Below are 26,709 nucleotides of genomic sequence, written 5' to 3'. Positions count from 1 at the left end.
TATTCCATAAATCTTTTAGTTATAGAAAGAAAACCATAAAACGGTACAATACATTACAATCCAAGAAATAGAATAACAGATGCAAACAAACAAATGATAAGTAGGTTTAGCCATTCTTAGGGATCTTTTTTTTCACTTCCAGGTGAGCAAAGGAAGAGAGTTCTTGGCCGGAGGAACAACTTGTCCATCAGCATCATACAATATAACACCTGAGAAATCTGGAAGCTGGCATTTTCCTCCCATGAGAATGTTCTTCTGCCACAACGGACCTCGTCTCTGATCCCCACTCAGCAACATGCTCGGGTCTCCGTTGTATTCATAAACACCACCATTGTTCATCATCGTCATGTCGTTTTGGAGATATATAACAGGTTCATAATCTCTAGAGCCATAACAGGCAGCCCAACGACGAAGCTTCCTCTTCGAATGAGAAGCAAGGTTAACCAATCGGACGCTTGCAGAGGCTAAACCCATCTTGAAAATTGTAAGCGGCTTCGTTCGAGATGGTGGAACGGTCTGAGCCATTGGATATGGTCTAAAAGGCAAGATTCTTGGTGTTGCGGCTTGCGAGTTTGTGGTCAATACTGTCTTTGAGTTCTGAGGTTTATGTAGGAGTCTGGTTTGCGTAAAATTCAATGCAAATGGAGTGGTTCGCCATTGGAGTGGTCAGTGAGAGAAGTTCTTCGTTTTATGGTTCAGTTGCTTCTGTGGTTTGGTTGATAGTTTGACCTTCACCTGTCTTCTTTTGACTTCTGTGCCGTAGCATGATCTTTCGTGGACCTACTCTTGGGCCTAATTATAAGGCCCAAAAGATATCTTCATCTTCCTCATATATGGAATCTTAAGTTTTGAACAATTTCAATCTCTCTCATTTGCCCACTTATCTGCGCCGCCGACCTACAGAATCTCGGAGAAACCTTACCGGCGGGGCGGGAACCATGCGTCTTCACTCAGCAATTACTCTCCGAAATCTGTTCACCAGAAAGTCTCTCCGAATCCCACAGAATCTAAGCATTACCGCTTCCCCGTTATTGATTGGAGATGTCTCCGGTCAAATCAAACCTTCATCAACGTCTCACTATTCGAAATCTAGTCTCTCAGAAGCGTCATCATCATCATCTAGCTCACTAATTTTCCAGATCCCAAACAACGCTTCATTCTTCCTGGAAAATCAGAGGAGATACAGCACCGGCTCCAGCAGCGGTTCACCGCCAGATGTAAACAAGGTAGTGGACGAGATTAATCTCAAGTTCGCTGAAGCTCGTGAAGAGATCGAAATGGCTATGGATGCGAAGGAGACGGTTTACTTCAACGAAGAAGCGGAGTGCGCGAGAGACGCCGTGGCAGAGGTTTTGGAGATGTTTCAAGGTTTGCTCGGGAAAGTAACAGAGAAGGAGAAAGCTTCTCTGCAACGATCCATGGGACTCAAGATCGAACAGCTAAAAGCTGAGCTTGAACAGCTGAACGAATGATCGATTGCTGATTTTGATTCCGTGGAGAAACGAAGAGGTTAGCAGAAATTTTCCTCTTCTTCACCGAGCCATTGTTGTTAGCTGATTATCATCTGTGTGTGCCTTAATAAATCTACTCCATTTAGGTCAAATTCAGAGCATTTGCAATGCTTGTGAGTTGTGACTGTACTCTTTTGATTACAGGAAAAGAAAACTTGAAACAGTTTATTATAAGTTTCTATTGCAGTGAGCTTCGTTGAGTGTGTTGATCTTTGATTCTTTACATTTACATACTTCTGTAAAAGAACAAGCTTTATCAGGAGGAAGAAAGAACTTAGACATTTACTCATAATAGTACATAGTATCAAAATTTCAAATACAGAAAGTCATTGTACAACATGTTATTAACTGGATTTGTGAATTTGTCACTGACTCTCGAACTTGAACCACTCCCAGTTAGCATAGATTTCTTCATCCTTGCCCTGTGGGAAACTGCTTGTGATCGGAGGACGATCAGAAATTGGACTTGTAGCCACCAAAGGCATTTTTTCTCTGTACTTCTTCGCCATCTCTTCAGCTTCCGTAAACACTTTCTGCATCGACAACATCATGGTGTTAACTTCTAGAAGAGGGGCATGAATGGCAATTTTGTACCAGGTTAGAAAAGATAAGTTAGGTCCATAGCTCAAGTTGTACCTCTCTGTCTGAGATGAACAATCCTGGTTCGCTTTCAAGATCAGCAATGCTGTAGAAAACAAAATAGTTGTTACTGACTACTGAGGTGGTAGTTGATTTTGGAATATTAGTTGTTTTTACCTAAGAGAGATCTTGTCTGGAAATAGAGATTTCACAACCAGAACCTTTACACTTTCGTCCACCTGAAGCACATCGCTCACCGATCCAATTCTTCTTCGAGTTATGTTTGAAATGTGTAGCAGTCCACTGTCGAAACATTATTATGGCAAACGCACTGAATTCAAAACTAGTAGTCACTGAGAAGGACAAATTTATGGAAACAATAGGCAATGAACTAACCTTCTGCTACTATCCCCAAGTTTGACTTGAGCTCCATATGGTAAGATTTTGACAACTGTTCCTTCTAAGAGTGTTCCTTCTCGAAGGTACAGCTTCTCCTGAGGCATTATGTGATAAAGCATTAGCCTCATTGTTGGTTTTTCTTATGAAGACATGAAAAAGGGGAAGGAACTAACCCAGGCTACTTTTTCACTCAGTATCAAGTCGTTTTTGTCTTCGTTCAATCGCGTTATCTGCACAAGGAATCTACGACCCACCTGCAACACGAAAAAAGGCCTGAGAAAACGCAGAACAGTAAAGCCAAAAGCCTACTGCGATTCAGCAGAAAAACAAAATTGTTACAGTGGAAGATGAAACTCTTGCTTTACGTTTTCCTTCAACTCGGTGAAAGTGTTCACTTTCTTCACCAGTTCCTGCTTCGGAATAAAAGCTCTCAAGCCCTATAAATTAAGCCAACAATGAGCTATGTTGTGAGCAAGATGTAAATCCTCAAAATCAACACGAAAAATTCAGCAACCTCAATTCTGGTGAGAAGCCCTCCAGTATTCCACTCTGTTATCTTAACTTCAATAGGCTCATTAAGTTGTTTGATCTGCCACATAACAATTCACTCTTCATTAGATGCTTCTCAATGACACAAAATACTTCAAACCAAGAACAGTTCTTGAATCCAAAGAATGAATAAATCAAGGCACAAGAAAAGAACCTGCCTCACTCGGTGCCAAGCGATTCTCCGAAAATACCGTCTAGAAGAAAGCAAAGGTCTTCCACTCAACGTCCTCCCTAAAACCTCCGCGAAAACAACCGTCCCAATCTCCACCACCGGCCTACCTTGCCGAGCAAACTCCGCAATCTCAACACCTTCATCATCATCCTTAACAATCCCCATTTTCCCATTAACCAAAAACTCTTCAGCATCATACTTCAAATCACACAACAAATAATCCAACTCTTTATCATACAAAGGAAGTATCTCTTTCGTCAACATAGTTCCCAACATATCTGCACCAATATTCACATCAAGCTTATTCTCATTACCCGAAACCACAACACCAACCACAAAATCACCTGGTTTAGGATCATAATACTCTACGCTGACTCTATCCGTCTCATCCGAAACTTCCGATTCAATTCCTTCCCCTTCTTCTTCCGGTTTAAAGAATTTCAAAAACGGCTCCAGAATCGCGTCATCGTCTGCTTTACCACTCTCCTCATTTTCTGATTTTGGTAAAGGATTCGGCTTGTTCAATAGCTCAATCTCCTCCTCCGCCACGATTCCTCCATTTCCAACACCGGAAACATCTTCTCGTGAGCAAAATCTAATCCCATAAGCTCCACGAACAGCAAATTCGCGACATATTGAGAAACCACGAAAGGCAAAGGGGCTTAGGGTTACATGAAATTGAAACTTCGAGACTTTCTCCGACGCTCTAAAATCGATACATTCTCGCACATCACCGGAGCTACGAATCAACGACGACGACGACGAAGCAGTGAGTATAGGAAGAGACTTACATGGCTGACAGAGAAGCGTTTGCATCTTTTTTCCTCTTATCCGCCGCGTAAGATAAATTTCTTCAAACGGTTCTTTTTATCCATATTCTTTTCTCTAGTTTTATCAAAATTGCCATATTATTTACGAAATCTATCAATTTGGGCATGATGTTTGAAATGTGACAATGAAACCCATACTCCTCAAAATTTAAGAACCAGCTATTGACGACAGCTAACGATAGGCCCAACATTGATAATGGACCTAATAAATTTTGTGGTTATGTGTCAAATAATAATAGTGGACCCGTTATTTTAAATGGACCGTCGCATTTATTAAACTCATGATAGTATAGTAGTAACGTTTAAATAATGTGGTCGGCGATTCGATTTAATGCATAAACGTCTCTAGACTTTTGATAAACATTCTTGGTTTAGATTCGAACTTCCGGTATGGTTTATATTAAGGGAGCCTAATAGGGACTCGAAGTTTGTGGTTTTCATCAACAACAAAATAATTATTTATCTTTAAAAAACGATCAATAAGATTCAGATATAGTTCATAAAACTTGGTTTTTGCGGTTTTGATTGTATCATTTTTTATAATTGTTATTTTAGTTAAGAATTTTCTATCCAGAGATTTCAATATTTTCTGTCGGCTTAGTTTTCAAGATTAAACGAGCAGACTACTCTATAGCTTACATATAGTTTAAGTCGGCCAATAAAAACAATATATTCGTATTCAGTTTCGATAAAGGAAAATTTCTGAAAGACTTTTTCTAAAAATAAATGAAAAAGAAGTTTTGTTCATATATAAATTTGGATTTGGGATATAGTGAAAGTAATAGACAGTAGACAGCGATTAGACAAAGTGCATAATTTCAAATCGTAAATTATTTTAAAAAGATGGAGATGAGAATGATGATGATGCTTCATACTTTGTTTATGATGATCAAAGTTCTAACCTGACGACAACCCATCGGTACGCAAACTAATTAATATCTCGATTTTATTTACATAATTGTGACTATCATGAAAACTATACAAATAAAATCTCTCTAATTGATTATTATGATTAATCGCCGATTTTCGCCACCTATCAGAAATGAAATAATTAATTATGCGCTGAATGCTTAATTAATCAGTGAGTCATTGTCAATCGTATACAAAATCCCCTTTAAAAATGCTGGTCATTCGTCGAAGACCACTTGTTACATAATCCAATAATTTAGTGCTCGCTGATTAGCATCCGAATTTAATATTATTCCTTCATAGTACAATGATTTAATAGTTTCATAGATTAAGATTAGTGGTTACAAATCGTAGACAGTATATGTAGACTCTATTCCGCTAACAAACTTTCATAACGTTTTGTGGTAGACTTGTATGAGATGCAATTTTATTTATTTTGGGCGATCGAGAAGTTTCCAAAATGTTACCACTATCTTATATTTCTTACTAAGAAATACCAAAATAAGTGCATTTATATGTTTTTATTTTAATTTTTTAAATTAGTGCAATTATATATGATTGCATTAAAACTTTGGTATCAGTTTTATCATTCGGTGATAGGTACGTGAATAATGAATGAGATTATGAGGACGTAATCATCGCTCTAAAGATAACTTAATAAAATAACGTATAGCAGTTAAGAAGATGGATTGTGAGGTAAGACAATTCTCATAGTTTATTAATCCTGATCAAATAAACACACGACAAAAGTTTAACAACTAATTAATTTTGGTTTTACGTCAGTTACATGTGGTAAGGAACTACCTTAGCTGTAGTCAGGACTGGCTGTGGTTTACAAAACCCGGAGGTCTAAAGTCCAAACGTTAATAAGTTGCTCGATGTGCCACCGGTTTACGTTGGTTTTTTGGTTTACTCGCCGGTTAAACTAGAGATGTGAATGGACTGGTTTTTATAGAGATAAACACTATTTACCTTTAGATCTGTTTTACCAGTTGTCACTCACTGAGGAAATAAAAAGTTATGTTCCAGCTTTTGACGCTACAAACAAATTAGTCAAAACTTAAAACTGTAGTTGGTCATATTTTACCATTGTGGTAAGTATAGAGTATAGACTGTTAATATAATTACCAATCTAAAATTATTTACTTTGTTTTTGTAAATAGAAAAGAAACTAATTTAGTTTCTATATTTTTTTACATTTAATTTGATTTCATTCGTCATAATTTCTTAAAAAGTTCCCCTAAACGTAATAGTTGAAACCTAATTTTCTTGTGCGTTGGTTCTAGATTAAATGGGAAATCAACTTTTGACTTCATGTCCAAATTGTACCAAGATTCACCTAAACTAGAAAAAGAAAAATAATTTTCTTTATGTTATAAATAATACAAATATAGAAGATGATATTCCTAACGATTTCCTTCATATATCGTTTTCAATAATTTTAAAATTTTGTCTTGTGCCTAAAAAATTCATGTCTCCCTCCGAAAACAATCAGAGCCAAATAATTAGGCCATGACATTAATTATTATCTTGTATGAAACGGTAGGACTACATGAGAGACTATGATGATTCGTTAGATTTAGTAAATTTCGATGTCGAGAAAAACTTTATATTTGCGAATATAAAAACATAAACAAAAAACTTTACGAGAAGAACACGTGGCAAGAATGTGTACATTGAAAGAAAATGTATAAAATATAATAAATAAAAAAATGTATGCATATATGATAATATTACATGTGAATGTAAAACACAAATATAAATGGAGAAGCAAAAGGGCCAGTGGAAGAAAGAGATTTGTTTTTTGGACCTTCCAACAAAAAAAGCTCACATTCACATTAACATCCATATTCACAAGACACCCAAAGAAGCATTAATTGCTATCGCTCTTTCGTTTTTCTGTTCTCGTCGTCTTCTTCTCTTCTTCTTCGTTTCGTCACCTCTTCACAAAGTCACAGGTACTTTCATCTGATCTCATTATTATATTGTAGTTTTTTTCTTTAGTTTCAAATTAACTTGGTCCTCTCATTTGGATAGGTTTAATCTGTCTCTGTAAGTAAAACATAGATCTTTTTTCGGTAAAACATAGATCTTGTTCCAATAATTGAGGTCTAACTTCTAAAGACTTTATTCTCCGTATCCAATAACCATTTACCAATATGGTTATTTCTATACATTACTAACCAAATTAAAAATACATTCGTAATTACTTAGAAATGGTTTTTTTTTTTTTTTTGTCAACAATGGTATGGAATATTTGTATGACCATTATCTAAAAGTCTAAAAACAAGGAATAAAAACAGAGAAGAACAGTGAGTTACTGTGTTATTTGGGACCATATATTCAAAGGTATATTTGGTCATTTGCATTGTACTTTTTTCGTTATCTACACAATCTCTAATATAAGAATATATGTTGGCAACTATTGGTAGATAAAACTCGTATATCATAGCTTTGATATTATGCGATTTTTGTTTTTGTCTTTCTCCTACATTTTTTTTTTCGTTAAAGGGAATTTTTTGAAGCCTTTTACATTATTCATGGCATTACATGTTTAAACGAATATATATATTTAAATCATTTTGATTAAGCTTATATTGAGTTTAAAATATTTATTCAGCTAAAATGTTAATGTGTCAATCTGAAGGCAGTAGTTGACTAGACAAATATCTTTAATCTTTCATGTCATTTTCAACATGAGTGAGTTCTCGAATTCACATAAAGCTGAGTTTAAAGTGGCATATATATACCACTAGGCTAAAAAGGACAAACATATCAGTAAAATTTGCAAAATGACCTACGTAGATAAAATCACTAACAAATCTGTAAAAGAGTATAACTCATTTTTGGAGTGATTTGACAAACGTATCATTATAATTTGCATATGCTTTTGTAAAATATTATTATTTAAAATCCATTTAATTAAAAGCATGAGCTTTTCAGTTTTTTTATTATAGATAATTAATTTGATTTGAGAAAATGAAGAAGCACTTGGTTTTTAAAACTGGTAGGTCTACGGGTTAGTTGCAAATTTCTTTTACCATAGTTTATTTAATTTTATTAAGTTGAAATGTCATCTTATCTTATAAAATCTTGTCAAATATAAATAATATATATGACGGGATACAAATTTGGGTATCGACCATTGCATTTTGCCTATAACATTGTGGATTGTGGTCAAGAATCAAAATTGATGTGATGCCAAAGGGGACCAAACATGTTTTCTTTTCCTTATGATCTCTTTATCTCTATTCTCTTTTATTTTGTTTTCTTTTGCTCTCTTAATTCATTTTTCTTTCGTTACTGATCCATCCTCGTGATATTTTTTTCCCTTTTAATACATCTAGTTAAAAATATATTCTATCTACTTGTTTATCTATATATTGGCTAAAGGGCTAGCATAAGCATTCGATACTTGATGATATATTATGCCATCTTCATGCTAACTTCCACACCAAAAAATAGATGTTTCCGTAACAATGTTTTGTTGTTTGGGGTTATAAGATAATTATAGAATAGGATAGGGTACTCTCAAATTGGTGTAAAAAAAAAAGGAAACAAAAAAAGAGAGTAGGGTCTCAAATAAATAAAAATACTGAAGTACAAAAACATCATCCAAGAATGTAGTATGGAGCTTCATGTGACTTGCACCCTTATTTTTCCAAATCTTAGGCGTGTGATGTTTTCAACGAATTGAATCTAAATCTACTCAGTTAAATACAATGCACTTGTTAGGTCGTAATAATTATGACAAACTAATTAAAATTTTCACTTACTAACTCTATTTTTAAATAAAATTTGTATTCAAAGAAAATATTATGCATTTTTTTTGCTCTTAACATTATGTTAAATTAAAGAGAAGTAAAACCATAGATTATAGACAAGAAACGACTAAAAATATATATTATCTTGCTAGATGTAGGATTAACTTTTACTTTCATATATTTAAAATATAAAATCCTTATAGACGTGATGTACATTTGTTGAATTTTCTTATATTAAATTGTAAAGTAAACAATAAAAAGGAAAACTTAAGTAAATTTAATTCGTTGATTTAACTGATTTGGATTTTAGGTGAGAAATCGAAGCAATGAAACAAATAGGTTGGGTACAACAACACATAGATCCAAGTCTAGTTAAAAGTGGGTGGACCCAATAGAGTCCAAAACTCCTTCGTAGGCTTCTTCCATGGTCCGTGTATTTCGTGGGGTCTCGCACCACAGACCACACCACACCACACCGACCCAAACACCTTATCCATTAACCGGACTCTAACCGGACTTCTGGACCGGATCTCTTCTCGACCAAATTTGCGGCGGCACAACGTACTTGCCTCTAATTTTTTTTCCTCTTTTCGGTAGTCCGAATATAAACTTGCTTAGTGACATTTTCCTCGCCCTACGTTCATCAAAATATCTATCGCATGATGTAATCCCCATGATTTACTTTTTTTTTGGTCAAAGAAATGCCCATGATTTACTGCATGGGTACCTTTTCTTTTCTTTTTTGTTAAAGAGCTATGGTTACTTTTATTTTTGTTTTTGTTTTATGAAAAGATTAACGAACTATCAAACCTTTTTTTTTCTTTCTCTTGTTTCAGTTTTCAACCCCTTTTAGGTTATCGAAGCCCACTTAACATTGACTTCTTTTGGGGTAAATTTGATAAGTTTTCTTTTTAAAAAATTGAAAAGAGTTTTTTCTTAATTGCATGATAAAGAAAAGTTTTATAAAACATTTAATTAGTCACATACTTTCAGTATTTTCCCGGTGCTTTGGCCGATTCCGGCGCTGTAACACTCTTTCCGATTCCCCATTTTAATGGTTTGGTTTTATATATCAATTTTTTTTTTATATGTCTTATAAACCCATTGAGATATGTACTGATACACCGTAGGGTTAGGATACTATATGTATAATTTAAAGTATCATGTATTACTTGTGAATTGTGATTATATTTTAGGAATTTTGTGTTTTCATGATTTCTTATAAATATGTGATTTAGATTTATATTCTTTTATATTTTGTTTTTATTTTTTTATTTTTTTATTTTTTTTGACACTGTCATATCCTAATTTTATTTTATTTTATGTTGAATTACAAAACAAAAAGGTTTTCGTATTATTCACGTTTAAATAATCTGGTTGATAGACGTAAAAAAAAAAGATCTGGTTGATATGTTAGTGCACCTTTCTCGCTCGGTTATTATTATATACCCACTATGCAAATGAGCCACGCCACAATCACCTGCGTGGCCAGTGGCCACCACTTCTGATTTTCCTTTAACATGTCCGATTAACTTTTTATTTGTTAATTAAAACACCTGAATAATGTGAAACCTACACTATACAATAATAAAAAGAACCTCTAAAATACATTAACCCAGTTTAATATCTATAGAAGCAGTTGTTGAATGTTGAGTTGGGGTCCAAAAGTTAAAGTCCAAAATGGCTGAGACCACTAGTTTATGTTAAAAAGGTTCAGATAACTTAAAAGTAAGATCCCATCAGAGTTGTTATACCAAGTCCAATATTTCATAATTTTTTACACTTCTTTACTAATCTTATTATATATGTAATCTCGTTTTAGTGGCCTTTGATGATCACTCACCATAACGTAACAAAACTAATTTGTGCGGATATTCCTGAAAGTTATTTTTAATCATAATTAATCATTGTAGATATTTTCAAAAAATATCTTTAAGCTTCCAAAAATAAGCCTAAACATTGGTTTGAAAATCTAGATTATTAAAATACAAAAATTGACCATATCGTAAGAGAAAAAATCAATATTGCTTTGCTACGCCATTATTAAAATAGAAAAACAACTATTAAAAAAAAAAAAGTTTTTTCTTACATAAAATGATGAAAAGAAAGACGAGGACTGACTCACGCGTTGTTTCGGAACTCTTCAAGTAAAATTTTGGATTTATGGTCTGGCAAAATTAAAAAATATCCAGATTTATAAAAAAGCTTCGTCACTTTCCTCTTTGTATAAAATAAAATAAATTCTCTCTTTCTGGTCTGAAGAAAATTACGATTATTTTCTTATGTCTCCAGTTGAACCCGCCGGTATAATGAAGAAATCTCATCGTCAGAAATCTCAGGTAAACAAAAAAAAAAGAAACTTTTTGTGTACTTAAAAAAGATTTTGTTGCCTGAATTGGATTTAAAGTGTGTGGATTATATTATATAACAGAGATTATGGGCAAAGCTAGTGATGAGAAAGTGGTTGAACATAAGTGGTAGAGATCCTGAGTATGGTGCTGATACTGATAACGAATCCGAAAACGAAGATGCTCGTGAAGACAACGATGACTCTAGCTCCGATGAAGAAGGTTACTCTCTTCTCTCTCTCTGGTAAACACCGGTTCTTCTTATTTTTACGGTTAATTAGCTAACCGGTTTATAACAGGTGGTAGTGGCTCGAGAGGAAGAGAATCAAAAGTTTATGAGAACGCGGAGGACGCAATCGCAGCCGCTTCAGCCGTTGTAGACGCAGCAGCAGCAGCGGCGGAGTTTATTAGCAATGGTAATGCCGAAATTGCATAGGTAGTTATGAGATTCACTGTGGGGTGTTTCTGGGTTTTTATATCTATTTTGAGATCCCTTTGTTGAATTTCAAATCTTTTTTTTTTTTAAAACTAAATTATTCAACTTTAAAAAAACAAAGTATACGAATTTTGTGAATTTAATGTATTTTTATTCTTTTGTTTGGGGTGGATCAGATGCTCCAATGAAGTTAAGAAGAAGGAATTCAGAAACATTAAGAGCACAGTACATTAACAACAAAGAAATAAGGTACAATTTTGTATTTGTATATTTTATATATAGCAGTACTATATAGTAAAAGATTCGGATGTTATCATAGTCTTTTTCAACATGTAAGTTTTTTTTTTGGTTGGGTAAAAGGAGACCTAACATGTCGGAATTATGTATATTGTAGAGTTTGTGTTGGTACGTGGAACGTTGGAGGAATCTCACCACCATCTGATCTTGACATTGACGACTGGATTGAAATTAACCAACCAGCTGATATCTACGTTCTTGGGTAAAACTTGACTTTTCTTTGTCAGCGACATGGACAAAACTAACTCTGTTCAGATATGTTCTTTGTTAGAGATTTTTATTTATGTTTTGTTTTTGTTTTGTTGGGTGTGAAGGTTACAAGAGATTGTTCCTTTAAATGCTGGAAACATTCTTGGAGCTGAAGATGATCGTCCTGTTGCTAAATGGGAAGAAGTGATTAGAGAAGCATTGAACAGAGTTAGACCAAAACTCTCCGGGGTTAAGAGTTATAGTGATCCACCATCTCCGGGTAGGTTTAAACCTTTTGAGGAAACACATGATATTATAGAGGAAGAAGTAGCTTTTGAGAGTGATAGTGATGCTGGTGTTGAGATTCATCCGATTGACGAGGAGGAAGAAGAGGAAACCGATAGACTTTGGGCGTTAAAACATGACGGTGGAGTTATCGGCGAAGTTAAGACTCTTGTTGACCCGAATACCGGTTTGCCGGTTGTTGAGATCAAGAGACAGTTTTCGATTCCTAAGAAGCTAGACAGACAACTTTGTTTACGTGCTGATAGCTTTAAGGGGATAAGCGACGATGATTCTACTCAAACCGGTATGAAAACGATAAACCGGATGTTAAGCGGGAAAGAACGGATCGGTTTGAGTTGGCCTGAGCCACCATTGAACATGTTAGGACCTTGTGTTCTCGATAGACAGCCGTCGATAAAGACAGTGAAGTCTTTAAAAACAGCCAAGTCTTTCAAGGCTTATAGTTCGTTTAAGTCTGTAGCCGGAAACAACAACGGGATTCCCCCTGAGGTTTTAGCTCTAGCGGAAATGGACCTGAAGTTGCTAATGGAGAGGAAACGAAGACCGGCTTATGTGAGGCTAGTGAGTAAACAAATGGTTGGGATTCTTTTGACCATTTGGGTTAAACGAAGCTTGCGGAAACATATTCAAAACGTACGAGTCTCTACTGTTGGTGTTGGCGTTATGGGATATATTGGTAACAAGGTATATATATAAAGAGTAGATGTTTCCATCAAATTTATGTTACAATATGTTTCAGGATTGTGAAGTGATTTTGTGGTCTCTGCAGGGAGCTGTGTCTGTGAGCATGTCGATAAACCAGACGTTCTTTTGTTTCATAAACACGCATTTAACGGCAGGAGAAAGAGAGGTTGATCAGATAAAGAGGAATGCTGATGTACACGAGATACATAAAAGAACAGTCTTTCACTCTGTCTCAGCTCTTGGACTTCCCAAGCTTATCTATGATCACGAGTCAGTCTTTTTTTCTCTCTTCCAAATAAATCTTTAACTCAAAAAACCCGTTACGGTTTCGATTTGTCTAACTTTACTTGTGTGTTTTCACCACTTCTCAGAAGAATAATCTGGCTAGGTGATCTCAACTATCGGCTTAGTTCATCGTATGAGAAAACCAGAGACCTCATTTCCAAGAGAGAATGGTCTAAATTACTTGAATATGACCAGGTAATTATTTGGATTACCTTTGTTACTGTTAGGATTTGGATCTCAAATATAACTTTAGAAGACGTCTAATGCAAATAAAAATACACACACACTGTCTCAAATCCGACCATAGCTCTGAAGTTTATTCAACTTATGTTGTGACACATTTTGTTACTTATGATTATTATATAATGCAGCTGGTAAAGGAATACAGAAAAGGTAGAGCATTTGATGGATGGTCAGAAGGAACTCTACATTTTCCACCAACTTATAAGTACCAAGCGAATTCCGATGAGTACACCGCAAACGATGGAAAGGCGCCGAAAAGAACACCAGCTTGGTGTGACAGAGTACTATCCTACGGGAAAGGAATGAGGTTGGTTCATTACAGGAGAACCGAACAGAAATTCTCAGATCATCGTCCGGTTACAGCGATATACATGGCTGAAGTCGAAGTGTTTTCTGCGAGGAAACTTCAGCGAGCGTTGACATTTACGGATGCAGAGATTGAAGACGAGGGACTTGTAGCCGTTCTCGTTTAAAAGAAGAGATTTGGTGCTTGTTTGTTTGTTTGATCTTGCATATGAAGTATTGGCGAAAGAGACATTCTCTTTCTACGGATAGGTTTTTGAATCTCATGTCGTTATACTGATGCATCACACTGAGAAAACGTTCATATTCTTATAGTTTTTATCTTCTTGTTTTGTGTGTTGGTTTACTCTTGTAAATTTAGTTGATATATATAATGAAATCAAGAACATTTTACATCCATCAATATTGTTATCATAATTATTAAAAATAAACAAAAAGAAGAGAAAAGGCCTTTTTCTTTATTTGATTTTACTGTGAAGGCAAAAATAATTGTAAAAAAGATAAATTGCACCAGCCGGGAATTGAACCCGGGTCTGTACCGTGGCAGGGTACTATCATGCCACTAGACCACTGGTGCTTCTTCTATTATCATATAATACTTTGTTTAGAACAAGTTTTACTCAATTTAACTGTTTTGAGAGTTAACAAACCTCTATATAGAAGGGAAGAAACACACAAACTGATGAGAGTAACAATAGCAACATATAGTCTACTAAATTTTCTTTTTTTCTTTTGACCTAATTGCAGAAACTTTTAGTTGTATATCGGCTTTTCAATGCGAATCTGCTTCATCCTTCAAGAAGCAAAGGCTTTCTAAGCCAGTACTGTTCAAATCTCTGCCTTGCATATTCCATGTAATCGAACTCAATCTTGTTCACATGTCCCTGCTTTGCATTAACAGACACTAGAGATTACTACCAGTTTCAACATCAGAGTCTTAAGGAGTTTTTTGGACAAAGAAGGGAAAGAAAGAGAGAGAAAGCTAACCGAGATGATTCCCCATAGTCCCCAGAAGATATGGTTTGCTAAAGTGTAGCTCTCTGCATCTTTCAATAACCTCTCTACTTCTTTATCACTTGTTGCATTCCCTGAGATTCACAAAAACATGATTTAGAGACGAGTTTTTCTTGAGGTGTGGAGAAGTACCTAATGCTTCATAGGACACAAACCTGTAGAGCCAAGATATGTGCTAATGAACCTTCTCCTTTCTCCTTCTCCTGTTTGTTTATCATTCCACACATATACACACAATCAGACTCTAAACTACCCTTGAGTAACATAAGAGATATATACACTTGCATTTACAGATATGGACCTGGATATAGAGTGTAGTCCAGAACATGAGGAGTGTCTGAATGGTAATTAGCAGCCATCTCACAAAAGTGGTTTGCAATGTCATAAGCAATTGGGTTGAAACTCGAATACTCATAGTCCTGCAATCAAAAACTTATTAAAAACAGAACACTTTCTTGATGAAAAGGGTATAAGCTTTTGATTCAAAAAGCTTACTATGATGGTAATGGCATTGGTTACTTCATCAATCATGACATTTCCATACTGAAGATCGTTGTGACAGAAACCAATCTCTTGATCATCCCGAGTAAGTCTCTCTTCCAACAAATTGATTTCATTTTCCAAACCTTCCAACCGATACTTATCCATCTCTATAGGTGAAGCCAAGTTCTTAGCCTCCTTAAGCCAAGTCCTAAAAAATCAACAAAGACTTTATCAAGAAACGTTGTTATGCTTATACATAAAGAAATGAAATTTCTTTTCTCTTTTACCTAAGTCTTTCCCAGAGAAGAACGTTCTTTGGACCAGGCATATCAAGCTTATGAAACTCTCTTAGCTTCGCAGCGATGAAATCAGATGTTTCTGCTACACGAAGATCATCTGCAGAAAGAGTCTGGTAAACGGACCAAACCAATCATACACAATCAATCTCTCTCTATCACGAGATTTCTTGAAACGCAAACAATTCTTATCTCTAATCTCACTAACTAAACCTATCTTCCTCTGTTCTTCCTAAAAAAATCAAAACTTTAAAGAAAAGAAAGAAGAAAACGTACTCTGGCGTGTATGAATTCTTCAAGACGACCATCAGAGAAACGACCAAGAAGCTTAGGACCATAACCATGATGAGACATACACTCAAACGTTTTGATTTCATCACCTCTGTTAAAGAAAAGGTCAACGCCGTCACCGTAGATCCGAACAAGAACTTTCCGATGAACATCTTCACCGTTTAAAGTAGGCCAATTAATCTGATAAACCTCGTTAGTCATAGCTCCTTTTAACGGAACAACCTCAAGACGCTCCAGATCTTCAACTACATCTCCCCAGCTCGAACCTAGCGTTTGCAAAACGCGTTTTAGATCCTCAGGTGATGAACAACTTGGAATTAGACTAGTCTTTGTCTTGATCGCCATTTTTTTTTTTTTGTTTCTGGAGATTGACAAGATCGGGTTTATGTAAAACGATTTTGAGAATCTTTTTGTAGGGAAAATATTAAAAACGCAGAAAAAGGTTGAAGAAGAAGATTCGACGGGTATGAGATTCTTTTAAGAAAGAAGTTAATCCACAACAATCTTTTTATGGAAAGAAATTATTCTTTGAATTGAATTTTTGAACTCGACGAAATTACGTTTCTGGGTATTTTTATTTATATAGAGTAATATAATTAAGAAATACCCAGAAAGATAAGAACGCGTAATTGCGTTGTTCGTCGTTTGTCTCGTGAAGCGATTGGCTTTTTCAAATGACGGTGTTTTAAAAAACGGTTATTGTGACCGACGGTTTTGTCGGAACCAATGAGGAAAAAACACGTGGTATATTTAAGGCGCGGAGAAGTCAACGGCGTAACGAAACGGTCATTGTTATAGGTCAAAGTCAACAAATCCAAATAGTCGTCTTTGTTTTTTTACTATGAGACAGCAGTGAGATTTCTTATACAGTTTTTGTGATAGGTTCTTTAACCGTTGTCTCGCAGTGAATATCCCGATATTATTATACTCAGAAACTCAGATGTAGAAAATTATGTAGTAAACACTATTTTCTATATATAGTGGTCCTATTACTGTCATAGATTCGATGTAGTAATCACTATTATGGAAATGATTAAACTTTTAAAAGAAAGATCTTCTATGATAAAACAGATTACTACTTTCTAAATAAAGTACACACAGATAAGATAGAAAAAAATCTCATGTCTATAAAAGTCTTTAAGAAATCTAAATGAAAGCTGTGGATAACAGCATAAATAGATTTCTGCTTTATATTGTTTGTTTTTCCTAATTGGTGTTTTGACTTTCACATTTCATTTGTGAACGCATTCTTCAAATACTTAATAAGCATGACTTTTTCTTCCGGTTACATTTTTTAATGTCCCTTGGTGACATAAGTTTGGCGACAATGTTGCACTCTTGACGTAGTACAAGACTTGTAAGATGATAAGATCCACCAAACACATAAAGTACAACGATACAAAGAAATGTTCAATGGTATAAAATAATGTAACAACTACTTGAATAATTGGACTCAATTGTTTGGATTTTGGTTGTTCTTATTAGAGTATATAGAGTTGTGTTATTATACCTATAAATCATACTGTTATTGATCTTCTAGAGGATTGTCTTTGCTTCCATAGGTTGAATCTCACCCTTCTTTGCAACAAAAAACAAAGGAACACTACAACCACGAATAGGGTAAGCGTGATTCCATTATTTGTCTCTGTGAAAAATTGCGTTAGAAGCGGCTGACCGCAGCTTTTACAGCTACAGTCGCAGCTGCTTCTCAGTTGATTGCCTCGGGAACTTGTTTCTGGGATGAGAATGAAATCAGCGGTAACAGCGTTTTCACCTAACCAAACAGTTGTTGTTTTCGATTTGTATCCTGGGGATGATGCTGTGACTGCGAATCAGTAAAGGAAACTCAAAATGAGGCAAGTAATCAACAATAACAAGGAGATGAAATGCAGATATCGTATCGTTAGCGTCAGCTTATAACAGAAGGCATTGGTCTGCACAAGTTATGAAGGATATATCATAGTGCATTTGTACGCCCCACGGTTCTTAAGGATGAATCACTAAAATCAGCTCGTATCATAATCTTATAACAGTGGACAACTCTAATAACATACTGATAAGAACTTAATCACACGTATTTTAAGCTGAATATGAGGAAAAAACATCAGACCTTCATATTTCTGTCCAGGTACAAGCAACCGATGATAGTCTGCATATGTTTGATGAGCTTTAACCTGTAGAGCATAAGGATTACAATGAGCAATGAAGAACTAACAAGATTTTTCAGATTTTGGAATAAGGAAATACTAGAAGGCAGGGTTAATATGTGTCTACCGTATAATTAATTCCCTTGACCACAACAAGCCCAGGCAGTGGCTTTCCCTTGTCTAATGAAAAGATCCGCCCATGAACTCCTGTCTAAGGTATAAAAGATAAAGGCGTACTTAAAAAAACAAAACAGAAAATATTTTATATAACAATGGAAGCAAAGGTGCAAACTTCCATTAATGTAACCAATCTCTGGAGGCTTAATCTAAAATGATACAACAAGATTAAAATGTTGGGGTTCTAAAAACAAAGGTTAAATAATACCTTCACTAAGCTTGCAACAAGATTCAGCATGCTCTTTCTATTATAATCCCAAATGGTGGAAAGCTGTGTAACATGTGTGAACTCTATTAGTATCAGCTAACTACCTTGCGAAGGAGAAACAGTTATCACATAGGAATATAAGATTTGACCTCTGAGGCTTTAGGCCACTTGTTGTCGCTTATTTCCAGAGTCAATTCAAAGCATCCCCCATATATGTAATTCCAGTCTTGCATGCCACCATAAATTGGGTACCTGTAGAGCGTTTTGCTTAAAGCATTAACCAAGAAACTCATTTGTTGAATAAGACAGAGTAAGGGGACTTGATGTGATACCAGGATGCTCCATTGGTGATTCCTTCCTCAAATTCTTTGCTCAAAGACATATTACGGTGAGATTTGCTATATATACGTGCCAAGAACCGGAATGTCTCATCGTCAGGACATGCATAATAGTATTTCCTGCAAGAAGAGTGCAAAACAACTACATGACGTTTGCATTTCCTCAAGGACCGAGCAAAGATATTAGCCTCAAAACCATTTGAATAGAAGTAAATACCTTTTATCCTCTGTACCATCCCATGGAAAATTTGCGACCAGCGCACCCTAAAACAAAAGCTGGTTTAGCAAATATTTTTTTCACATTGAATCAAGATTTTCCTTGACATTACATTGAAAACCCCCTCCCATAATCTTGAAAGTAAACTTTCAAATTGGACATACTTAAGACGTTATAGTATGCACAAGTCTGCTACAGGAAAATTACCCCGTGCAGAGTAGCCGACGCTGTGAATCGTATATCTCTCAGCCAAGTCATAATTGCCTTAGTTTCAGGTTGCCTCAAATTCAAGTCGTCATTGAAAGGAAAGAACTGCATTATCAGGTATGAGTTAAGTAAGTCAAACGTGACTATGAATAAAACCAACCGAATCTAGCTACCATCATGAAAATCACAGCATCGGTGAAAATAAAATTTATGATCGTCAAAAGCGTCATCAGACAATCACCTGATCAGGGAAGTCGCGATTTAGATCCACATTATTTGCATTATTACGTTTCCTGATTGAAAAGCCATCAGGATTCAATGATGGCATTATATGAAGGTGAACATTTTCTACAATCATCTGGGCCTGCATACCAGCATAAAAAAATCAGTATCTGCACATAACCTTTTTCTTAGGCAAGTTTATTGAAGATGAGTGAACAACTTTCATGGCCATGGCATGGTGCAATTACAAAAAGCAAAAATCACTTACCAATGGATCCTTCTTATAGTTATCACAAATCCAGTTTGCAAGGCGTAATAAGAGCTCACGCCCTACAGGTTCATCTCCATGTACATTCCCAATGTACTGCATGACCAAATATTCAACTATTTAGATTCATCTAGGCTATCACCACAATCTAATATCTCAAAGATTGCATGTATAGGCACAAATAATTGAGCAGTTTTAACCTTGAATGCAGGTTCAGCCTCTATCTCTCCAGGCCTGTCTGAAATCTCTATGACCCACTAAAAAGGCAAAGCATGAAACAAACAGAAGAAGGCATCATCGACAGTGATCTTAAGAGTCACACATTATTAAACATAAAGATTCATTTCTGATAAATAAGAGTGTATTACCAAAGGAAATCCATTGACACTCTTTCCGATGCTGAAAGCACGTTCCAGAAAACCCTCAAAGAGAGAAATAAAGAACAAAATCAACAACACCATAAGACCCTAATATAGAAACCAAGAATACTGAATCTAGGATGAATACAACTACTGATTGATCCAACGATGATGGTGATTACCTGTATAATCTCGAAATCTTACTACATCTCTTGGTGAAATCCTTCATTGCTTTCTCAAGATCATCATTAGTCATATATCCTCGAGTTAATTCCAAACTTTGAACAATGCAAACACATTTATCATTACACAGACAACAGTAATCACATCCCAATAACAGCTTGGAAACCTAATAACGACATTACCTCGGTGTAGGCTCTTCTTGAGCAAATAAGTGCCTCACAATACCATGAAAACTATAATTCCCATCACCTAATAATTAACACATAAAACCAGATTAACAAAATCACTAAATTAATGCATACACCTCAATTAGTATGTGCTCTTCAAAAAGATAATTGTTAAACTTATTACCAAATTAAGAGCAATTAATGACGTAAGTAATTAAATCTGCAAATAGTTTTCATTAAGCGCTATGAACAAAAATTAGATAGTGAAGACTAAAATGGCGACGGACCTGGGTGGATATGGTCGGAGTGGCCGCCTCTAGCGTTGATCGACGGGAGGAAAAAGCAGATCACAGTCGAAATTAGGAGACTTTGGAAGAATCTGAGCTTGCTCATCTCTAATGAAACACAGATCTCTCCTTCTCGTTCTCACTTCCTTGCTGATTGATTCGTTAAAGCAATACCGGGATTTCTGATTTCCACCATTGTTGGGATAGGTGAAAGGTACAATGGGGAGGGAAGGAAGAAGGGACATTAGAGAGTCAGAGATCGTTGACCAAAACTTGGGCTTTAGACAGTTACAAATATTGGGTCATAGCCTCGTGAGTTATTGTAACTAGTGGGCCTAATTTAAATTCTCTTTTAGCCCGTTAAATTTTAGTAACTCGATTGGCACATAAATAATGAAGGAGTGCATGGTATTGGATGAAGTTAATTAAGATGAAGCGACGTTCTTATTTATCAGATAGTTTTACGCATTCGACAACCCAACCACAAGTGCATGAACTAAATAAAAACAGAGTTGACAAAGGAAAGGTCGAGATTTATGGTTATTTAGATCATGGAAATAGCTTCCTCTATGCCTTCTTCCAAAACGGACATGAAACTTTGGGTGTTTCTGGCTGAACAATTGGAACGAATCTCTCCTTGTGTTCCAGTTAAGACACTCATCTGACCCATCTTGATCATCGCCACAGTAAAATAATCAAAAAACAGCTGCTGGTCGATCGCAAAGCTTTCCACAATGCCACGTGTCCTCTTATCCACGAAGAGATCCTGGTCAGAAGTGAATAGCCCTTGTCGGTTCATGAGATCAACGTAGTACTTGTTGTCGAACACGTCAGGACTCCTTATGTCATTCACTTGCGTGTTGCTCGAGTTTGCGGTGGGACAAGTGCGTTTGAGGCTGTTGGCGAAGAACTGGTTCATGGTTGGGTCTTGGTTCGGGTAGAGTCGGTCTGTGAAAGACGGACAATGCGCGATTCCGATGGTGTGACCACCGGAAAGTGCTACTAAGTCGGTGATGTTGAGGTTTCTGTTGGCGAAGTCGGCGATGAGCTGACTCGCGTTGAAGAACGGTGGTGGTAAGTTATTTAACGTCGTTTCCTGGCTCGCGAACGCTAGAGAGTCACGTCGGCCAAGTGGGACAGCATAGTCTGGCCCTCCTGACTACATTGACACACAAAAATAATTATCATGTTAGAGAATTAGTGTGACTTGTAGACTAATGGTTTGTATTATTGCATGTAACCGCAAGTCATAATCCAAGGTTAGTTGAAACTAAATGTGATTGAGTTATAGACGAAAAAGTGATAGATGTGGTTACTAGGACGACGGAATCGCGAGCGGCGAGAGCGAGGATATCTGAGCAAGAGACGACTTGACCGCACTTCTTTTGGACGAGGGCACGAAGGTTATTAATGACGACAAAGGCTTGTTGTCGTAGTGTCAGATTTGGGATTGATGATTGTTCTCCTGGTCCACTGGCTGATCCAGCTAGCAGCACTGATGCTTCACATCCCTGTTTATTTTAGTTTATAAAATTTCTCATAACATACAAAAAAAAAAGAAGATATTTCTCATAACAAAAAGATTAAAAATGAAAAATACATTTTGAAGTTTCTTCCGAAATTGTATATCTAATCAAATTATGCCACAATTCATCATTATTGATAATATTTACTTTTAAGTATATAAAGGTGTTGCAACTTACAAGTTCTAAGAATCTGATAATCATAATTAAAGTATTGCTGCAAACAAAATTAGGTTTAGTATTTGGCTTGAGAAATATCAAATATTTTATTCAGAAAATTGGATGCATTAAATGTTGATATAAATAATTCACATATGCTATCATATCCGGATATGTATTATTTTTATTATTGGTTGGATATTGAATTATTTAAGATATGTTTACGTTCCATAACTGAGATCCAACTAACATACGGAAAGCCGGTGTATAGTATTAATGCGACATGTCCTATTGCATGTATTTTTTTAATTTTATTTTATAGCTTGCATGTATATTAAGTGTAGTAATTTTGTAATAAACAATACTATTCCAATAATACATGTCATTTAGTTATGTTTACACTAAGAAACCCTTTGTTTTGAAAAAAAAACAAAAGTGAAGTAAGAATCGGACAACCCTTAAATCTTGTTCATGAGACTTTTGAGGCGACTTTGTGTTTTCCTTTAAGGTTATTTTGGTCGGATTTTAATAAGAAAACTCACAAGTTTATTGATATTTATGAATATTTCATTTTCATTTCGGACATGCCTAGAGAATCTTTTTTGTGTGTGGGTATAACGAGTGATGAGTGGATAACTGGATATGGTTTCTTATATTAAAAAATGATATTTTTATTAATGAAATAATATGTAATTTACATGCGTAGAACTGTTTAGACTAGGCTTTAAGAATCAAATTAAGTTTTCTTAGGTTTTAATACAAGAAACAAAACAAAAGGAAGAAAAAGATCGAACCTGAACGAAGCAATCATGGAAATGTATACGAAGGATGGCAGCGGCTAAACCAATATCTCGCTTGAAGACTTTCTTGAGCTCTTTTCTGATGATGTTTTCGACTTTCGGACATGCTTTCTGGTAAAAGTTCCATGAGAGACCTTTCACTATAGGAGCATCTCTACTCCGCTTCTTTGCCTCTACCGTGGGAAAAAGGTTCAGTGTCACCGCCATTAGCGAGATCAATATCAGAAACGTGAGGACACGTGTTGAATAAGCCTTTGTCATTTTTTTTTGTTTTTTTTTTTATCAGAGCCTCTCTCTTCTCTGCCTTTTCTTGTTCTTGTGGAATAGATGGACTTTGCTTTTATAGGCAATTTTGGTCCTTCAGTCCTTGTGTGTCTTATTTCTATCTTTTAAGTATATATATTTTTCTTATGTTAAAAGGCAAAGGAATACTGAAGTCTTTTCCTTCTATATATTTATTGTGATTAAAGGAGAGTATATTTCTTTGCTTTTCAAAAAGGAAAAAAAATATCCAAGTGGAAGCTTTGCGTCTGGTCTCGTTCGGTCGTTCCTGTGACCCTGTGTTCAACGTACCAATTACTATTGTCAATAGAAAAAGGCTTCTTTTTTTCTTACCAAAGAGATTCTTTTTCGGATCAAACATTAAAGCAAATAAATACGTGCGATCGAGTATATTTTTTTTTCCCGCTGGCATTCAAGTTCGTGACAGTGGTCCACCTATTATATCAGTTAGACTATATTGACAATGGTTATATATATAGTACTACTACTAATTAGAGTAACACGAAACTTTTTAGTTATTTTTGTGTGCACTATTTCAAATACTTAACCGGTTAAAAAGAGTATTGTTTTAGTGCTTCTGAACCCGAATTCGAATTGCATATGTTCCATGCTTAGAGAGGATTCTTTATGACCTTTCATAAATAGTATCATGGACTAGTGATTATGTTTACGTAATATATACAATATGGTTTTATTGGTCTAAGATGCAAAAACAATTTGATCCATTTAAAAAAAAAGGTAAGTGCGTCGATCGATGAGGAATTTTTGAAGAAACTCGCATAGCAGTGGAAGAATCTCAAGACAATCACGCGCCCTTGTGTTGGCATATTCGCTGAGTCAGTAGAGGATCGTAAATGGTTTATGAAGATTGTGACTTTGCAGAAATGGTGGGGACATTTGAAATAACCAAAAAGGATAAAAGACTTTTGAAGTTTGAAAAAAACTAAACTAATGCAAAGCGAGCACGTGAGAGTAGCCACCACCAATGACCAAACAAGTGTGTTTCATAGAGGCTAGCATCTGTATGTGTAGATAGACACTTTTAGTTTGTTTCAGCCACGTTCATATGCTTACTCTTTCCTAAGATATACGTTACATCCAGAAAAATCGACATAAATTTTGCTTATAGTCGGAAAAACTAGTACATGCCCATAAATGTGTATGAACTGCTGTGAAAAAATAATTTTGGACGAAAATAAGTTTGTTTTCTATATAACAAGACATTTCACAAATTATATATATATATATATATATATACATATACATACTAAAAATACGTATATATATATATATATATATATATTAAAAATACGTATATTTATAACATATATTGTAGTCAAAACATGTATAGATTACCATGGACTTCCGAAACAGTTATTGTTCGCATTCTATCCGATTTTAGAAACATTTTGTGTTATCTCATTTTTAAACAAAAAAAAACTTAAGTTATTTTCTTTCAATTCATTTAATGTTTGTGCATAATTTCTAATACTTCGGACAACATTAATAATTTGATTAAAAAAATTATATTGATGCATATGATGTGGATACACGCTGGAAAAATAGTATATGTAACTCTCTATTTTTTTGGGTTAAAACAATTAATATATGGTTATAAATCATTTACCTCCACATGATTACTCTAGGAACAGATGACTAAGTAACACTATAAACTTATTTAGGTTTGCAGAAATTAGGGGTGTGGGCAGACATTTAATGGGACTAGTTTCATAAAACTCGCATCACGTCCTTTTTTCTCTATGTTTATGATGAACGTATTTTGAACGATTTATAAAAACAAGGAGTTAAGCTAAGAGTTTCGTGGAAAGTGGAAAAGAAATTACCATTTTTTGTATCGTTTTAAATCTATGGGATGTCTCCGAATGTTTTGGTACGTAATGATCAAGGATAATGGCTCCAGGCATGCAAAATGTACAATGATCGAACTATCATGGTCTTTGATTACATCTATAAATTCTTTTCTTTTTTAACAGCAACTTTGATTACGTTATATATAACATGCACATTAAACTATATTGTAAAGCTGTCATAAAAAAATTAGAAACGTATGAGACATTGATTCCCTTACTCTATCAACCAACGAAAAAGAGCCGAAAGCAAATTCTATAAATATATATGCAAAAAAAGACCGATCATCATTTTTTTCCTAAAAAAATGCAAATTGTAAAAATTAGCAGCCCACGAGCCAAGTTTTTATAAATTAGAGTCATACGACTTAAGAACTAAAGACCAATTAAAAGTTGATAAAAGGTGTTGATAACAAAAGTCAAAAGACTATTGATAAAGAGAAAAAAATAAAAATAAAGATAAAGATGAAGTAGAAAAGGATATAGAAAGACTATGTGAAAAAAAAAAAAAAAAAGAAAGAAAGATTATGTGTAAACTCATTTAAGAGAGTTGTGAGGGAAAAAGAAAATATAAGAACTCCTAAAAAAAAAAAAAATAGTAAACACCAGAAAGAAAACTAATTACGAACTCCATCCCGGGCCAGGCACCACTTGAGCCCAATCAAGTGAACTGGACTCTAGCTTAAAAGCCTTTTCTTAAAAGGGTTATACAGATATCCCTTGAATTAGTGTTTGCATATTGATCGTGGTCGCTTAGAATGTTGGTCCTCATCATCAGACGAGCTCCAATTAGTATTTGCCTATTGATTTCTCAATAATATGTTTTCATGTTTTAACTGTAAAATGTGGAACAGACTAAGAATGAGCATACAAAAAATGTCTCTATGATATCATATTAAGGGATGAGATCTTCTAAAAACACGAAGTCTCAAAACCCACCTACATGAAACTGAGGCTGTAATTTTTCGGTGGCACTAAAACACTAAAAAAAATTCTTTTGTGAATTCTCTCTTATCAAAATGTGATAGAAACGCACTAACTTATTTGTATAAGATATTAAATATGTATGTATATTAAGTTTTTTTTTTGTAAAAGATATTAAGTTACGTACTAACTCATTTGTATTAAAAAAAAAAATAATAATCTGTGTTTTGCATAATAGTAGCCGATATCAATTGTTAACAAGTTTTTTTAAAAAAACTTTTATAATAAAAACTGCTGACAGAAGTTAGATTTGGGTATCATATCCTCTTACAAATTATTTCATAATTCGTATTATATGTTGTAATCAAGACAACTAGACAAGAAGTATCTCACAACAAATCTATGGTAACTTATTTTTGGGATACGAATCAATTTTCTTAAGTATCTTCCACTTTTGATCAAAAAAAAAAGTATCTTCCACTTAT

General features: G+C 35.0%; 7 protein-coding genes, 1 long non-coding RNA gene and 1 other non-coding gene across 12 annotated transcripts; 2 read left to right on the top strand and 7 right to left on the bottom strand.

The window, feature by feature from the left end:
• Positions 1–132: 132 nt before the first annotated feature.
• Positions 133–525, bottom strand: AT1G71740 (nucleolar protein; the record flags this gene model as incomplete). The annotated part of the gene is made up of 1 exon (NM_105832.1): positions 133–525. One exon carries the CDS (start codon positions 523–525, stop codon positions 133–135), a length of 393 nt encoding a protein of 130 aa, NP_177319.1.
• A 335-nt stretch (positions 526–860) lies between these two features.
• Positions 861–1,801, top strand: AT1G71730 (uncharacterized protein). The gene has a single exon (NM_105831.5). The coding sequence runs from the start codon at positions 939–941 to the stop codon at positions 1,470–1,472; it is 534 nt and encodes a 177-aa protein (NP_177318.1). The 5' UTR covers positions 861–938; the 3' UTR covers positions 1,473–1,801.
• Positions 1,780–4,155, bottom strand: PDE338 (Nucleic acid-binding proteins superfamily). Of its 2 annotated transcripts, NM_105830.4 has the most exons (8): positions 3,193–4,155; positions 3,004–3,078; positions 2,855–2,926; positions 2,663–2,743; positions 2,487–2,584; positions 2,268–2,393; positions 2,148–2,196; positions 1,780–2,044 (listed from the first exon to the last, which is right to left on the bottom strand). In NM_105830.4, exons 1-8 carry the CDS (start codon positions 4,024–4,026, stop codon positions 1,877–1,879), a joined length of 1,503 nt encoding a protein of 500 aa, NP_177317.2. In that variant the 5' UTR covers positions 4,027–4,155; the 3' UTR covers positions 1,780–1,876. The 2 variants fall into 2 exon arrangements, with proteins under 2 accessions (NP_177317.2, NP_001321757.1); NM_001334505.1 differs by having other exon boundaries at positions 2,148–2,393; positions 3,193–4,049.
• A 2,568-nt stretch (positions 4,156–6,723) lies between these two features.
• On the top strand, positions 6,724–14,203 carry AT1G71710 (DNAse I-like superfamily protein). 2 transcript variants are annotated; one of them, NM_001198442.2, is made up of 10 exons: positions 6,724–6,907; positions 11,006–11,052; positions 11,145–11,283; positions 11,361–11,477; positions 11,674–11,746; positions 11,892–11,996; positions 12,109–12,973; positions 13,059–13,243; positions 13,345–13,453; positions 13,630–14,196. In NM_001198442.2, the coding sequence occupies exons 2-10, from the start codon at positions 11,023–11,025 to the stop codon at positions 13,972–13,974; spliced, it is 1,968 nt and encodes a 655-aa protein (NP_001185371.1). In that variant the 5' UTR covers positions 6,724–6,907; positions 11,006–11,022; the 3' UTR covers positions 13,975–14,196. The 2 variants fall into 2 exon arrangements, with proteins under 2 accessions (NP_001185371.1, NP_565023.1); NM_105829.4 differs by lacking the exon at positions 6,724–6,907 and having other exon boundaries at positions 10,770–11,052; positions 13,630–14,203.
• On the bottom strand, positions 7,924–8,166 carry AT1G09263. The gene has a single exon (NR_139592.1). It is a non-coding gene; the product is annotated as an other RNA (long non-coding RNA).
• A 102-nt stretch (positions 14,204–14,305) lies between the features above and the next one.
• CK1 (choline kinase 1) lies at positions 14,306–16,802 on the bottom strand. Its single transcript, NM_105828.4, has 7 exons — positions 15,874–16,802; positions 15,589–15,710; positions 15,314–15,509; positions 15,120–15,237; positions 14,974–15,021; positions 14,792–14,892; positions 14,306–14,688 (listed from the first exon to the last, which is right to left on the bottom strand). Exons 1-7 carry the CDS (start codon positions 16,231–16,233, stop codon positions 14,593–14,595), a joined length of 1,041 nt encoding a protein of 346 aa, NP_177315.1. The 5' UTR covers positions 16,234–16,802; the 3' UTR covers positions 14,306–14,592.
• On the bottom strand, positions 14,311–14,381 carry AT1G71700. The gene has a single exon. It is a non-coding gene; the product is annotated as a tRNA-Gly (tRNA).
• Positions 16,803–17,166: 364 nt separating the features above from the next.
• SOL1 (carboxypeptidase D) lies at positions 17,167–21,004 on the bottom strand. Of its 2 annotated transcripts, NM_202397.2 has the most exons (15): positions 20,669–21,004; positions 20,397–20,463; positions 20,214–20,309; positions 20,041–20,071; positions 19,873–19,929; positions 19,673–19,768; positions 19,424–19,546; positions 19,183–19,287; positions 18,976–19,022; positions 18,753–18,878; positions 18,570–18,672; positions 18,421–18,483; positions 18,163–18,246; positions 17,999–18,062; positions 17,167–17,713 (listed from the first exon to the last, which is right to left on the bottom strand). In NM_202397.2, the coding sequence occupies exons 1-15, from the start codon at positions 20,772–20,774 to the stop codon at positions 17,406–17,408; spliced, it is 1,476 nt and encodes a 491-aa protein (NP_974126.1). In that variant the 5' UTR covers positions 20,775–21,004; the 3' UTR covers positions 17,167–17,405. The 2 variants fall into 2 exon arrangements, with proteins under 2 accessions (NP_974126.1, NP_177314.2); NM_105827.3 differs by having other exon boundaries at positions 20,041–20,309.
• Positions 21,005–21,081: 77 nt separating this feature from the next.
• On the bottom strand, positions 21,082–23,683 carry AT1G71695 (Peroxidase superfamily protein). Its single transcript, NM_105826.4, has 3 exons — positions 23,145–23,683; positions 21,985–22,179; positions 21,082–21,827 (listed from the first exon to the last, which is right to left on the bottom strand). The coding sequence occupies exons 1-3, from the start codon at positions 23,409–23,411 to the stop codon at positions 21,213–21,215; spliced, it is 1,077 nt and encodes a 358-aa protein (NP_177313.1). The 5' UTR covers positions 23,412–23,683; the 3' UTR covers positions 21,082–21,212.
• Positions 23,684–26,709: the final 3,026 nt, after the last annotated feature.

The sequence above is a fragment of the Arabidopsis thaliana genome, assembly GCF_000001735.4.
Source record: "Arabidopsis thaliana chromosome 1 sequence".
NCBI lineage: Eukaryota > Viridiplantae > Streptophyta > Magnoliopsida > Brassicales > Brassicaceae > Arabidopsis > Arabidopsis thaliana.
Note: the sequence above shows the minus strand (reverse complement) of the source record. Positions and strands in the feature narration are given on the sequence as shown.

Excerpts from the sequence above, each read along its gene's own strand:
- AT1G71730 (NM_105831.5), top strand. The coding sequence starts at position 939 with ATGCGTCTTCACTCAGCAATTACTCTCCGAAATCTGTTCACCAGAAAG.
- PDE338 (NM_105830.4), bottom strand. The coding sequence starts at position 4,026 with ATGCAAACGCTTCTCTGTCAGCCATGTAAGTCTCTTCCTATACTCACT. Across the intron at positions 2,394-2,486 it reads CTTGGGGATAGTAGCAGAAG|TGGACTGCTACACATTTCAA; the intron begins GTTAGTTCATTG and ends ATGTTTCGACAG. Across the intron at positions 2,045-2,147 it reads TGTTCATCTCAGACAGAGAG|AAAGTGTTTACGGAAGCTGA; the intron begins GTACAACTTGAG and ends TTGTCGATGCAG.
- AT1G71710 (NM_105829.4), top strand. The coding sequence starts at position 10,996 with ATGTCTCCAGTTGAACCCGCCGGTATAATGAAGAAATCTCATCGTCAG. Across the intron at positions 11,747-11,891 it reads ATTAACAACAAAGAAATAAG|AGTTTGTGTTGGTACGTGGA; the intron begins GTACAATTTTGT and ends TGTATATTGTAG. Across the intron at positions 13,244-13,344 it reads AAGCTTATCTATGATCACGA|AAGAATAATCTGGCTAGGTG; the intron begins GTCAGTCTTTTT and ends ACCACTTCTCAG.
- CK1 (NM_105828.4), bottom strand. The coding sequence starts at position 16,233 with ATGGCGATCAAGACAAAGACTAGTCTAATTCCAAGTTGTTCATCACCT. Across the intron at positions 15,711-15,873 it reads AAGAATTCATACACGCCAGA|ACTCTTTCTGCAGATGATCT; the intron begins GTACGTTTTCTT and ends TCCGTTTACCAG. Across the intron at positions 15,238-15,313 it reads CCAATGCCATTACCATCATA|GACTATGAGTATTCGAGTTT; the intron begins GTAAGCTTTTTG and ends TTTTGATTGCAG.
- SOL1 (NM_202397.2), bottom strand. The coding sequence starts at position 20,774 with ATGAGCAAGCTCAGATTCTTCCAAAGTCTCCTAATTTCGACTGTGATC. Across the intron at positions 20,464-20,668 it reads CTCCGACCATATCCACCCAG|GTGATGGGAATTATAGTTTT; the intron begins GTCCGTCGCCAT and ends GTTAATTATTAG. Across the intron at positions 18,879-18,975 it reads GATGGTACAGAGGATAAAAG|GAAATACTATTATGCATGTC; the intron begins GTATTTACTTCT and ends CTCTTCTTGCAG.
- AT1G71695 (NM_105826.4), bottom strand. The coding sequence starts at position 23,411 with ATGACAAAGGCTTATTCAACACGTGTCCTCACGTTTCTGATATTGATC. Across the intron at positions 22,180-23,144 it reads TCCATGATTGCTTCGTTCAG|GGATGTGAAGCATCAGTGCT; the intron begins GTTCGATCTTTT and ends TAAAATAAACAG. Across the intron at positions 21,828-21,984 it reads CTCGCGATTCCGTCGTCCTA|TCAGGAGGGCCAGACTATGC; the intron begins GTAACCACATCT and ends GTGTCAATGTAG.